This window comes from Helicoverpa armigera, chromosome 25 (assembly GCF_030705265.1).
Source record: "Helicoverpa armigera isolate CAAS_96S chromosome 25, ASM3070526v1, whole genome shotgun sequence".
Lineage (NCBI taxonomy): Eukaryota > Metazoa > Arthropoda > Insecta > Lepidoptera > Noctuidae > Helicoverpa > Helicoverpa armigera.
Window position 1 is genome coordinate 3,982,522 of NC_087144.1, and position 14,490 is coordinate 3,997,011.

The window sequence follows — 14,490 nt, forward strand, 5'->3', positions numbered from 1 at the left end:
TCGATTAAAAATCCGATTCCCAATCGATTATTGTGATATAAACTTCAAATATAAAAGTCAGCATTCCAAATCATATTATTGTTTCTCTAATTATATTAATCACAACATAGGTTTGTTAATTAAAAAAAATAGTACTTAATGTCGGTTTGTAACTTCCCGTTATGTAGTAAAATTGTTCATCAACTACTAGTTTCTCTATTTAATAATAATTATTTGATACAGCGTGCTGAATTGATTTAATCGATTTTATTTGCAAACGATATTAAAATTTAGTGATGGGCACGAGCGCGTATCGACGTAATTAGTCGATAAACGAAATTGTCTGAAATTAATTACTTGTATTAAATGAAAAGCTATTGCTGGTAATTAAAATATTTTGTTAATAGTGCGTTCGTAGATTCGTTGTAATAACTTTTGATCGTTTAGCTGTAGGTATATATTGTATAGGCCGAGCGGCATTGTTTATCTTTTGTTTTTACTTTCGCAATCGTCGGCCGGCCGATTGATTAATACGTTTCATTAAAATATCATTAGTCACACTTTTTATCTAGATACAATTTAATGATAGTGACTTTTGTATTGCTAATACCACCAGGTGTTCAAATAAGTTTTATAGTCGGGGCCTAGTTTTTACGCGTACTCTGTATTATTACAAGCCTCAATATTTTAGATCCGCCCCATCCATGTTGGTTACTAACCAAATAAATTGCAAGCTTAAAGCAGCTATTAAAACAATGTCTATAAGCACTCTTCATGAGCTAATTCTGATATCATCACGTATGCTTCTTAAGTACTATTAAGTGTAGATTGCATCTCGTTTTGAACTTAATAGGGTAGCACGTGAGTCGACAAACTATCGACATAAATCCGCCACTCGGTAATAAATAAAAAAAAACCATCCAGTAGTCGGTATTCGGTCATCGAGCCGGCGCACAAGCCAGCAATTTAAAAAGCAATCACTAACCGATTGTAGCCCGAATCGCCCGCCTTTTAAGGGACCGGTAATTATCGATACTCGAACATTTACATATCAGTTTTTTGACATTCGCTTTCACCTCACTATTATGGCAATAAATTGTTTTAGCCGCGTATCGACTAATTCATAATCATCGCGATAATCCGACGCTTATCGCGATTTAAATTAACTTGATGAATGAATCGGTAATTAATAATAAATTATTTATTGATATATTTGTGATTGCATTCCTGTTTTGTTAAAAAAGTCTCATTAATAAATAAGAATATATTATTTCGCGCTGAAAGACTTGGTCGTAAATCATAGATAACATTAGCAACTAATATTGTTCGAATATAATACATAATAATTTATTTTTACGTAGATAAATTATAACTTCTATAAAGAACCTAAATTAAGTCATTAATTAAAATCCAAAGATATCACCAAACTCCAAGTTATTTAAAAAATACCTCTATATGCCAAAAACATGTGTAAAATAATCAAGTTATGCTAAAAAGAACATTATAGTGCTCTTAACATATGTTAAGAGAAATAGTTTTTGTGTGAAGTGTATCAAAAGCTTCGGCGCTGGCGTACGTGGATTTATCCAGTGTGATCGAGGTGCAGGTAATGGAAAAAACATTAAAAAATATTGTAGGTAATAATTAGAATAAAAGCAAAAAGATTCTCTCCGGCGGGGAATCGAACCCCGGTCTCCCGCGTGACAGGCGGGGATACTGACCACTATACTACCGAAGACTTGATTTGAAAGGGGGAAATAGCTGTTCAAATACTACGATGTATAAGTTGTAGTAGTATTATATTATCATTCTGTATAAATGAAACATATGTGCAAACAAAATTTTTTCGGTATTCGTAGAAAATCTTTTATTTCCGGACATTTATACTAATCGATTATTTCCGTACCCGCATTTTTCATTTAGCTTAATTCCTATTCTCACTATTTACTTAACTTTGAATATTCAGGCAGCCATGTTTTATTTCATTTTACACACCTGTCTTATTTTATTTTATAAATCAGTAGGTAGCTGGTACTTCTATTGTCTATACATAATAAGAAATATCTATCAAAGAAGTAGGTACCTACCTAAACAAGAAAATAATTCCTATTTACCGAAACACACACCAAAAATTCATCCAACTTTCACCATATTGTTTCACCAACAAGTCAATGATTAATAACAGAATAACTTCAAACAATGCATAATTGCTCGATTCTCCCGGTATGTTAATGAGACATACATCCGAATCGATATATTATTGCATTCGAATAGAGACGTACACTTAATACACATTCCACAATTGATTGATGGCGAGTATCCGATTGTAACCGTAAATCTATTCGATTAGATTGGCTATCGATACTGCAATCGAGATTACGAAGCTTTCCTTTGCTTGTTTGCATGACTGAGCCTATTTTGAATAAAACCTTTTTATATGTTTGTGAGCTGAAAAAATCTTCAGATCTCCAAAATATGTCATCGTTTTTACAAACGGTATAATATGATGTTTATATAAGTTACTTTCTGATTGTACCTAATAACTTAAATCAGAAAATTACTGACTGTACCTACTCAATAGGTTACATAAATAAGTTTGTATTTTTATCGCATTAAACATCAACTAAAGGCGATAAAAAAGAAACTGTGCAAAGCCAAGATTGTAACACACAATACGAAAAGCAATATATTTTATTTAACACCGCCTAACAATAGGTTTACAAAAGCCATCATTTCGCATTTTATCTCAAAATACAGTCACATACATCATATAATATTTTCTATTTTGACAGCTAAAGCTTAGAAATACAGTTAGGCAGTATATCTGTCTATTTATCACGTCGCCAATTTATATGTGTGTCTATCAAGCTTCCTAAATAATGGGTGTAGTGTCTCCGTGGAGAATCAAATGACTAGCGGAGGTGCCATAACGGAAAATCGCCTAAGAAAATAGCGCGCCAAAATGTGGTTTGACCGGGAAAGAGGAACGTTACTGCTTTCGCTCTAATACTACTTCTATGAACCCGATTTTTTTTTGTATAATCAAAAATCGTTGATAGATGTCTCAAAGATCCCGAATGCCTCATTTGTTCACTCTTAACTGATCGTTTTGGTCATGCCCACCGTACGTATTTGACCTAGAAGAAGGCCTGACCTACCTGCATTATGGAATCTCCTCTCACCTATCCATACCTACTCCATGGTATAGTGTCTCCATCTTAAAGTCACCCAACACGCGTTGACCCCGCGACCTGGGTAAACAATACCTCCTTTCACCTCCACGCATAGACAATATTAAGAACGTATTTATTTTTGTTTTATCAAGATTGTCTTTTGATTTCCCAATCGGCCGTTTGATGGTATCGGTTGAATACTTTTTATTGTAGGCCTTTTTTGATTGAAGGTGATTTTATTTAATTTTGCCATTTATGCTCAGAGAATAGGCAGTCGCTTCTTGTAAAGCACTGGTACTCAGCTGAATCCGGTTAGACTGGAAGCCGACCCTAACATGATTGGGAAAAGGTTCGGAGGATGATGATGATGCTCAGAGAATATTTTGCAACGGAAAGAAGAAAATAATGTTTTGATAGATAAATCAATTGAATAGCAAAATTATGCGACTTTTGTTATTTCAAAACTGTATTAAAGCGATTAAGTTTTATTGAACTACTAGCTTCTGCCCGCGACTTCGTACGCGGATCCTGTCCCTTATGCCAGCGACGGGGTTAGCAAAATCAAAGATCTGAATCGTCTGATATTGAATTTTAAGGGCCGGTGACTTGTAAACAACGGAATACGCATAGCCATTAGAAACGTTCCATATATTTAATTTTTGTACTTCAACGGCAAAAGCACAGCAGACTAAACAAAACGCTGAGAACTGAAGCGCAATAGGCGTGACCATAGGGATAAAGGTAGTGATTCTAATTAGTCCGCATTTATGTTGTGTGTGGCAAAAATATTACACGTATTATTACGTAAAAAAACATTAAATGTTACTGAGACGACAAAGTCGTGATGACTTAGTGGAAGTTGTGGTGGTTTAGTGGGTAGAGAACCAATCTCTCAAGTATGAGCGTGCGTCTTTGATTCCAGGTCTGGCAAGTACCTGCCAATGCAACTTTTCTAAGTTCGTATGTACTTTCTATGTATGTATATTTTGGATACCAATGACCGTTATTTGGAGGGGATGTTAAACTGTAGGTTCCGGCTGTCATTGAACATTCTTGGCAGTCATTATGGGTAGTCAGAAGCCAGTCAATCTGACCAGTTTTACCAAGGGGCGTAGGGTTGAGCGGTTAACCGGTTTGTGGAGGTCAGATAGGCAGTCGCTCCTTGTAAAACACTGGTACTCAGTTGCATCGTGACTGGAAGTCGACCCTAACATAATTGGGACAAAGGCACTTGAGATAATAACGACAATAATAATGAGATATAAGCACCGCAGGGCATTTGAGGCTGATGACGGGGAGTAGCTACCCCGCGAGGAATATATACTGAATTCTCCAGGGAGAGTATACTGTCCCCCATCTCTGGCCGGTCGGAGTGAACCATGACGGGGGTAGGTCTCACGCCTCTGGCTTGGCTTGACCGTCCAGAGTAGAATCGCTAGAGCAGGGTTAGTAGCCCTGCTCGGAGGATAGGTGCCTCGTGGTAAGTGACCCACAGGTAGCGCGTAATCTGCGTTTGAAATCCGCCGAGTTATCCTCACACTTCAGCCGCTCATGTCCCTGTTGCCCTCCTAGTCTCCACCTGCCATTTTTACATGTATCTAATACATTGTCATCGGCAGGTGCCATAGTTCCCGTAGTTTCCCCATTCCTAGTCCATTAGCATCCCATCACAATAGCCCCAGTAGTATTCATCCACAGTTAGCAATGGTATAGCACAGAACCGAGGATTGACTTTTTTTTTTAACGACGTCCACCGGGGATTGTCCTTGGGTTCATTTCTATAGTGTATAAAGGGATAATCGTCGGTTTTGTGTCACCATTTCATTAAAGTTGTCTCGAAAGGGCTTCAGCATGTTGGCTTCGACGTCACGTTTGCCTCCCGAAAATTCGGAATTCTGTAGTCCCGAGGTCTGGAAGAGACATAAAAAATAATAATGATATATATATAATGCAACAAATTCGGAGAGTGGGGGCTCGTGACGCCACGTCTAGGTATGTAAAATTTTTACTAAGGAGTGACTTAACACAAAATTCAAGCGTGTTATATCTTCGTTATTGTCTTGTTTGTGTGAGAGAGAAATGACAAAATACGTGTCCATTATTTTAGGGTTATCTAAAGACGGACTAATTACTTTTGATTCACCATACCTATTTCATATCATTCATTTCTATACATTTCAAGTGTAGTATTGCTCTTGAAGTTCCACATCAGGTGTTCCAGATCTTCGATGTTTATACGTCAACAGAGAGTGCTTATCAGATTGAACAACTTTTGCTAAAACGTCATACCTCTATATGCTATAGTCTAGCTGGGCCCCTGGAGTTCCACATCAGGTGTTTTAGATCTTCAATTTGTATAAGTCAATAGAAAGTGCTTATCAAATTGAACAACTTTTGCTAAAACGTCATACCTGTATATGGTATAGAGAAGCTGGGCTCTTGGGGTTCCACATCAGGTGTTCCAGATCTTCAAATTTATTATCTCAGCTGAAAATGCTCATCATATGAAACAATTTTTGCCATGGCACCATTTTTGTATCTCTTATAGTTTTGTTGGTCTGTTGGTGTTCTGCATCAGGTCTTCAAGTTTCGAAGATAAATTATAGCCTATATGTTGACCAGGCTTAATACTGACACAACAAAGAAAAAATCATTGAAATCGGTTCAGTAGTTCCGAAGATTAGCGTGTACAAACAAACAGACATACAGACATACAGACATACAGACATACAGACAGAATTTTTTTTTTGGATTTGTGCTCCATTACTGTTTCTAAACCCCACCCAATTATTATTTTTTTAATATATTCAATGTACAGACACAGTTTTTTTACAGATTTATTATATGTATAGATAACTTACACCTAACTACTTAATAAATTCTAGCTGACGATAGCCGGATATAATTAAATTCAATGTAACTAATTAAGGCTTTAGTTTTACCTAGCAAAATTACTTGTTTTCTATTATATATCTACCATAGGTTACTGTTACAGCCTTTTTTTTGTCCCACGGCTGGGCACAGGCCCGCTTGCTCAATGCGGGTTGGTGATTTCAGACTGAATAGTCCAGGTTTCCTAAAGATGTTTTCTTATCTTAAAAATATACTTAAAAAGTACATACAAACTTAGAAAAGTTACATTGATACTTGCTTGACCTGGAATTAAACCTACGCCTCATACTCGACTCTTTTTATACATAACATGTCTCACTTTAAAAACCTCTTTAATAAGCTTACTCAATCTAACTAACAAAATAACACAATTAATTATAAAATATAATATTCTAATTTAATTAAGTTCCCTCCTATCTTACTATGGTTACGCGCATAAATCAAGTGAACAAAATCAGAGCACTTGCAACACGGCGCGCGCGCACGTAGCGTCGGCAACGTCATCTTATACTTCTAGAGCTACTCTAAACTCAAGCCAGTAGCTTGAGTTTAGAGTAGCTTGAGTTTAGAGTAGCTCTAGAAGCATAGAACCTTAGTATTGGTTACCGCTTATTACATACTACACTCGTATAGTTACCGGCACGGATATTGAGCTCTCGGCGTAAGAGTGGGGATCGCTTTGCGCACTGTACACATAAGGCAATAAACCAATAAATCGCTTCTGCGCAGGTGAAGGTCAGGGCTCAATATCCGTGCTGGTAACTCTAAACAAAATTCAGTTATCGAGTTCAAACTACCCCAATATAATGTCATCTATGTAAAATATGTCATCTGCTGTATGTTGACTTGACTTGTACAAACATATATTACAAGTTTGTACAAATACAGTATAGATTTTAATACCTTATTTCATAAGAACATTACAACTTTTAACTATTTGGACAATAAGATGAGGTTATAGTGAGAGTCTCTCATGTATTTAAAGTTAAGGATAAAGTACAAAGTTAAAGCTAAGCGGCGAATATTCAAAGACGCGAACGGATTTTTTTTTGTAATTTTTTGTAGAGGTATAAAGAAGCTTATTCTAAGAAGTATACCCACACTTATTTCAATGACAATGACTAATCAAGGATCTAGCTGTCAAATTAACCTACGTTTAGACGTTCTAGTGTTATTTTCTGCCAACAAGCTACATCAAACTATACATTTTGATGAAGTAGACTATGATAAAAGAAATTCCGCGATGACAGATACTTTTGACAGACTTTATTGGTCAATCAAAACTTTCCCCGGAGGCCAGACTTGAAATATCACTTCTGACCATTTACGGCTGTTTATTAGTTACTTGCTAATGTTTCAAACATTAAACTATGATAAATGTGGACCAATTAATAAAATTTAATGACCAATAAAAAAATATTTTTGTAACATTTTTGCGCTACTACTACTCGGTACCTACAATTAAGTATGTAGCACCTATGTCATCACGTCACGACAAGTTTTCACCACATCCGGTAACAAGATGCATAAATTAAAACAGATAATAAATTAAAAAAAAACTAGATCGAAAGTAATCGATTAGGTGTCGTGGTGTAACTCGATATAGATACCGTAAGTTTTGTAATTGATCTACATTAAATCGAGAATAATTTTGACGGAATGGCTCCACACTAGAGATTTGAAATTGGAATAGCTATACAAACTTTTTTCAGCTTTAATAGCTTGTCTATGGCTTGAGTTTTTTTTTATAGACTGCAAAATAAAGATGGCGGTCTGTTGACCGTTTTATACGATCGTTAGCGTAATTAAGTGAATACGCACAAACGTTATTGAATATATTTAAGTCGTTAAAGAATGTAGTCTACTTTTATTAATATTTACAGTCAATAAATAAATAATGAATAAGTTATTTATTATAGACTGTTGGAAGCTCTAAATATTTTTATTGTTATTTTACTAGTAGTTTATTTAAACGGCTTCAATGAAATTACATATGACAACCCGCGATTTATAAAGGCCTCAAAAGATAATTACGAAAACTGACACTGTCTGAAATATATTGTACTATTCTACCTATAAATCAACAGGATTGGTTTAGTTTAGAGTTTAATAGCTAGACCAATCTAGACATGGAAAAATAAAGATCCTTTATTCCCAAAGTTCCAGTTAACTTATTCGAAAATTCTAACAAGTTACTAACAGACAAACATAAAGCACATATTCTTTTCAATTCTGTTCAGCTAAAATCTTTTTTGTATTCTAGTAATGACGCACGTGCCAAAAATCATCATCATCTCTCAGAAATGACTTAACCAATATGGCTTCCCTTACCGCCATAAATCAAAACCCATTAAAATCACATTTCGGCTTAATTCTTTGCTTTAGAACAAATTGATTACTACAATCCAACGGGTATCAAATAAACTTTAAAAATAATTATAGGCCGCATATATCATAGACAAGAAGTGCTAATTCGTGGATTGCGTGTAGGTTTATAATGAAATCATAAAGGTCATCATTGTCTATGCCGATTGTAAGATCGACATTACTGGGGTTAGGGAAGTTGTCCTATACAGAAGATATGCTATAAATATACCAATGCTAAATATAGACTGATTTGGGCTGCAGAATGAGGCAAAATAACCACCATGGCTTAGCTTTATTTTGTTAATTTATAAAGTATTTTTACTGTTGACAAAGTGAACTTTATATCATTACCTATATAAACATAAAAAATACAGACATCTAAATTGAGAACTTCCAACTGTTCTAGAAAGTTAAAAATCCTAGACACTTTTCGCAGGTTCAAAACAAAAGACAATCATGGAATATTTACCGCCAAAAGCCATCATATCTAAAATCTAGTATCCCTGATTGAGCCTTCGATGTCACTACAGAAAATAACTTAGGCATGTGTTTACTGCTTCTCGTAATCAGGGTTCTTTTAATTGAAGATCAATCAGTAACAGTAAGTGAGCAGGTACCTGTCGGCACCTCACAAAATAGGTATGATTGATTACCTACTAGTCTATTGATCGGTAGCAATTTCATCAACCATTTGCGTTTCACTATAGGCGTATTACCGCAACTTTCTCAAATATTTCATCATATTTCGCTTAACATTCATTTGTTCTTCAATCAACTCGAAAATAATTTGGCTACGGCAGTATCCGTACGGTATTAATCCGAAATAAACAATTTTCTAATAGGTAAATGAAATTCTTTTAGTTGATTCTGCGTTTATAAATCGATACTAATATTAACTATAAAGATGATGTTTGCTTTGAATTCAACTTCAGCTAATTTCATACAGGTCCGATTTGAAAAAAAACCTGTGTTAGATAACCCATTTACCGCGGAAGGACACCTGACGTATCCAAATTCCCAGGGAATGCAGGTGAAACCCAAAGCAGACACTAAAATTACTACGTCAAAATATGGATTTTGCGCATATCTCTAGTTGTACTCAATCCTTACTCCCCAATTTACTCGACACAATAACACAAGTTAGCCAGAGTAAATGAGTGTTATTACACTCATTTTTCGACTGATACGATAATTAGCCGCTTTAATTACGCTATCTGATTAAGATCTCGTCATCGTGAATGATAGCTTTCAACGCCATTAACTGTAAGCAACGTTATTTAGTGGTTAGAATGTTGCAATGTCAATTAAAGACATTCATTAGTTTTATTTCAACATTAGAGTAAGCTGCTATATAATGTTACAGTCAAGGCTGTCCAAAGTTTCTTCTTAATAGGAACCGAACACACATGCTTGTGCGGGACTATCCTTTTTCATAACCTACACTGGTCTGGGAAGATTTCCCCTATCTCAAAAATCCTGTTATCCCTCAAAACCCGTGTTGTTGAGATTTATTCTTTAAAATTATCATTTTAACAGACACCGATATTCATTAGGACGGACTTGCAAGCTCGTCAAAGTCAAAGGTTTGTTGGGGTGTCGAACTCCAGTTTTGCTGCTGGTGGTCTCAACTAAATAAGCCTTTTAGTACCTTTTTTCGATATTAAGACTGTAATATTTACATTTATTTCATACCTATAGACCTATAACAGGTCCTTAAGAAACGTCAAGCGCGGCTCCAAAAAGTGGGTCTTATGGAGAAAAACCGGCAAGAAACTCCATAGACACTTAAGTATACAATATGTACCTATGTATTTTGGTTTGTTGCCTCTAACTGGCTGTTTTAGAAATCAATAGGCGATGAAACCTATTTTCAGCAGTAGACGACCTATTACTGAGGCAATTATAATCTATACATATATCTATATATCTTATTCTGTATTGTCCAGGAGCGGCTGGGCAGTGGCGGGCTCGGGCTCGGCGGCGGCGGGTTCCGCGGCGGCACGCAGCCCTCGCTGGCGGACTTCCAGCCGCCCTACTTCCCGCCGCCCTTCGCGCCCGCGCCTCACCCCGCCAGCCCGCATCATCAGCAACAGGTTGGTACCAAGTTCAATTGAAGAATTAGGCAACAGGGTTAAGGATAGCTCAAATATTTTTGATGATTATGTAGCACCAAAAGTATCAGAAATTTTCCCTGGGTGTCCCCGACACACATTTTTGCCTAGAGGACTTTTGGAATTTTGGTATTGATTGGTAATAGAGCGAAAAAGTAGGCCAGCATCATCAGTCAGCAACTCGCCATGAGAAAGTCTGGATGATCACATGATTAGGGTGGGTATACTTATTCCTTGTCTGGGTTCGAAAAGGCCTTCGTCTGACCCGTGAATAAAAACATGACTATGATAAACGGTGTATAGCCCTATAGAAAGTCTAAAAAGTATAATCACTATAACGGGACACTTCTGTTTACCTACGTCAGTAACTTAATTGCTAGCAAACCTATTAGGTACACACGTGTAGCTGGGGAATTGTTTTGCTGTTCGTACAGTGAGTGATGATTTCTCAGTCTAAGGTACGTTTTGGATTCAGGCTTCCGACTGCAATCGCCATACGCAGCGACTGCATGAAATCGGTCGACTGCACGTACATACATACAAACCAATAATGCAGCTGCGGCAAGAGCCAGCAGATCGCTTGGAAAACGTTCCTTTATTTTAATAACCGTTTTTAATTAGAATAGTGACGTCATAACCTTCTAAGCGTGGTAGCTTAGAAGGTTATGACTATGTTATCCCTTACCTCTACAGCAGAGCCATGGCATGGAGTACGGCGGCGGCGGCGGCGGCGGTGCGGAGTACGCGCAGCACTACGCGCCGCAGCAGCTACTGCCGCGTCACCACGCTCACCATGAGCCGCATGCTCATCTGCGACATCATCGGGACCACCACGATATACATGCGCACCATGTGAGTAGCTCCTCTATTTACTTTTCTGCAGATTCTGACTGGAAGCCGACCCCAACATAGTTTGGGAAAAAGGCTCGGAGAAAGAGAAAGAGATTCCATTTTCAAATTGTGCTTCGTTTCGACCAGCAACTTTGTGAGAGTAAAACCTCTATAGTATCATCATAGATATAGGGGGTACCGAATGCTTTACGCAGTTGACAGCTGTCAGTTTTATAGACTGCCAGCAACTGTCAACGGCACCAAAAATTTGTCAGACCGTTGGTGCAGTAGGTAATATATTATTGCTCCACAAATCTTGTAGTAGCTAGCAGAACGCGGTTCAGCAACTATAAGTTCTTTACTTGCCTCCAGTTTCAACTAAAGTCATGTACTTAGTGCTTCAAGAACATTCTATGTAACTTTGACAGATCCTAAAAAGTATATCTGATAGATCTAAAGTGTAACAATTACAATGCCCAATAAAACTTCCTCAAACAAACCATAGGTATTCAAAATCTCAAGCATTTTCCTCTCCATCCATACAACCTAATCTCTTAATTCACTAATCCCTCAAACCCCTCGCTACTATTTCTACTAAATAGATTTTCGTGCACCGCAGTATAGTAAGAAACTATGCGCTTCCCCTTCGATAGCCCCACGCGAAAGAATTCCCGCTCAGTTCACCCTCCAAGCGGATAAAATTATATTGTTCATGTTTTTAATTTTAACTCTATAACTATCGTGTTATAATTATATAGGAAGGAATTTCTAAGCCATAATTTTAACTCTGTTTTTGCTATTGTATGAAATAATCCACGTAGCTGCCGTTCTCAATGTGTATCTGTTGATTTGTTTCTAAAGATAGGAATTGGGCAATACTTGTATGGAGCTATGTCGGAATTCTATCTCTAGTGAGCGAAACAACAGATAGATAGAATATTGGGATCGGCCGTAAACCAAATGTCATGAAAATGACGTATTTATGGTAAGAAGATAACGGTTTAAATACTCAAGTTAATAACAATAAATAAATATTGACGTTTATATCATAGACATTATTCAAGATTTGAATTTGTTTTATTGTCATACAAATAGGCACGCCATCTTGATTTGTTACCATAAAGTCAACTGATGACTTTTTCTTTGACTTTTACGGCCAATTAGCACACAAAACTTCCGTTATACGCGCTCAGAAAATAGTATTTCAATTAATTAATTGTCTAATTGGCAAAGCCAACTTGCGAAATGTTTATAAAACTAGGTTAAAATAATAAATGAAGCTAAATTGCATTGCCTCACCCAAAACATTAAATCCGATTTGTGACATTCGAAATTTCAAAATTCGAACAAGCGTTTACTTTTTCTGCTGGTCCATCGACAATATTTTTAGGCAACAAAAAGGTTTGAACATCGAGGTTAGGGTTGGGACCACTTTAGCAGATTAGCCGTTGGTAATGCCCCGGTTTGGTACAGCGGGCTATTCAGTACAATAGTGGCCGATCTCTGGCAGGAAGATGCGATGTCATTATACGTGATTGAATGGCATTTTATGAAATAGCGACCAAGATATAAATATTTTTTTCTGAAATATTGGTAACTTGTATTGCTGAAAAGCTTAATAGCCTGTAGTGATACTCCATGAACTTAGTTATTTTAAAGGGGAACCTCATTTTATCGTCAGTTCATTTTGTAAATACATAATCCGAGTGTAAAACTCTTATTGATAGTCAACTTAAATACCTATAAATAAAAAACTTTAGTAAGTTTTAAAGCTTTCATGTATGTAGGTATATGTATTTTTGCCACTTCCCTATTCCCTATCCTTTGTACTTATTAAGGTATCACACGCGTTTACCTTCTTTTAGCACTTGCCATTCCCCTGTATTTAGTTAGGTAGTTATCTGTCAACTTCAGACCTTTGCTAAAACATAACCAATGTATTATGTACCAAGTAATTTGACACTAGGAACTTCATACAGCCACAGATTACTTAATAGTTACTTTGTAAATATATTCCTTGTCACAACTGACCCCCGTCCCTTCTCACACAGTTATCGCACGGCGGCTTCAGCTACGGCGGCGGCGAGCGGCGCGCGGACTACGGCGCGCGGGAGCAGCATGAGCTCGCCTTACACCATGCGCTGCATTCCGCTGAAGAGACGCCGGTAAGGAGCTAAAACTTTTTAAAAACAAGCCTTAGAATAAAATTAATCCTTGTGGATGTAAAGAACTTAACCTTTCAGAGAATGAAATTGGATTTGTTTGGCGACATCCTCTTCCTAGAATGGCAATAAGAAACTGCATTTCCGAGGTTTTCACTCTAAGATGACATGCAGACTACTAATGTATCTCAGAAGAGTTAAGTAGCCAAGTGCTATCATAAACGCTGATATAGAAATGGGATTATATCCATGTGACTTTTCGGCTTATGATTGTAGAAAGACATCTTGACTCTGGGGACTATACTTATTGACTGATTTTCGGAAGATATGTTCCTCGTATTATTTGTCGATTCCTTTTTATACTGGATTTTTTTCTGGGTATGAAACATTTTCATTTAGGTCCTACGGTGAAACCTGAAATAACCTTTAATCATTTACCTATTTTTTACCCAATATTAGTTAAACTCATAAACAATTGCTTTAATAAGCTTAAGTATGTGTGTATTCTATCGGATACAAAAAATGCCAATTACATACTGTTTTTATTATTTAAAATTTCACCCTCGCATCGATATTACGATGGACATTCAATATCTGAGAAATATGTGCGCGCACAGAAGGAATTTCATAATAAGCTTACTGAATTAAAATGCTCGTCCGATAGCTTGGAATGTGGGAAAGTTCATATTTCAGTTTTTATTACACGTTATGGTAAAAAAATATGAAAATAGACACAATGTTTTGTTCTTTTTACCGGTTTCCCAAGAAAGAGGTTCTCAACTTTTGAGGTTTTCTTGGTCGAGTTTTCCAACATTCATTCGAAACGTAAGTTACCTCCACAGAGTACCTACTTACATTAATATATGTACTCTAGAATAACATTACATAGAGCGTGGATCTTTGAAAAAAAAATGAACACCTGTTAGCCGACTCTGTTGAACAAATAGACATAAACTTCTTATTTAGCTATTCATT

At 36.6% G+C, this 14,490-nt stretch overlaps 1 protein-coding gene and 1 non-coding gene across 7 annotated transcripts in view; one reads left to right on the top strand and one right to left on the bottom strand.

The window, feature by feature from the left end:
* Tfap-2 (Transcription factor AP-2) overlaps positions 1-14,490 on the top strand; it is a 100,386-nt gene that overhangs the window by 74,613 nt on the left and 11,283 nt on the right. For all 6 annotated transcript variants that reach the window (XM_064041514.1, XM_064041512.1, XM_064041513.1 and 3 more), the window contains 3 exons: positions 10,358-10,504; positions 11,216-11,374; positions 13,405-13,518. In XM_064041514.1, the coding sequence (XP_063897584.1) occupies positions 10,358-10,504; positions 11,216-11,374; positions 13,405-13,518 (420 nt within the window). The remainder of the gene's footprint in view (positions 1-10,357; positions 10,505-11,215; positions 11,375-13,404; positions 13,519-14,490) is intronic.
* On the bottom strand, positions 1,646-1,717 carry Trnad-guc (transfer RNA aspartic acid (anticodon GUC)). The gene has a single exon. It is a non-coding gene; the product is annotated as a tRNA-Asp (tRNA).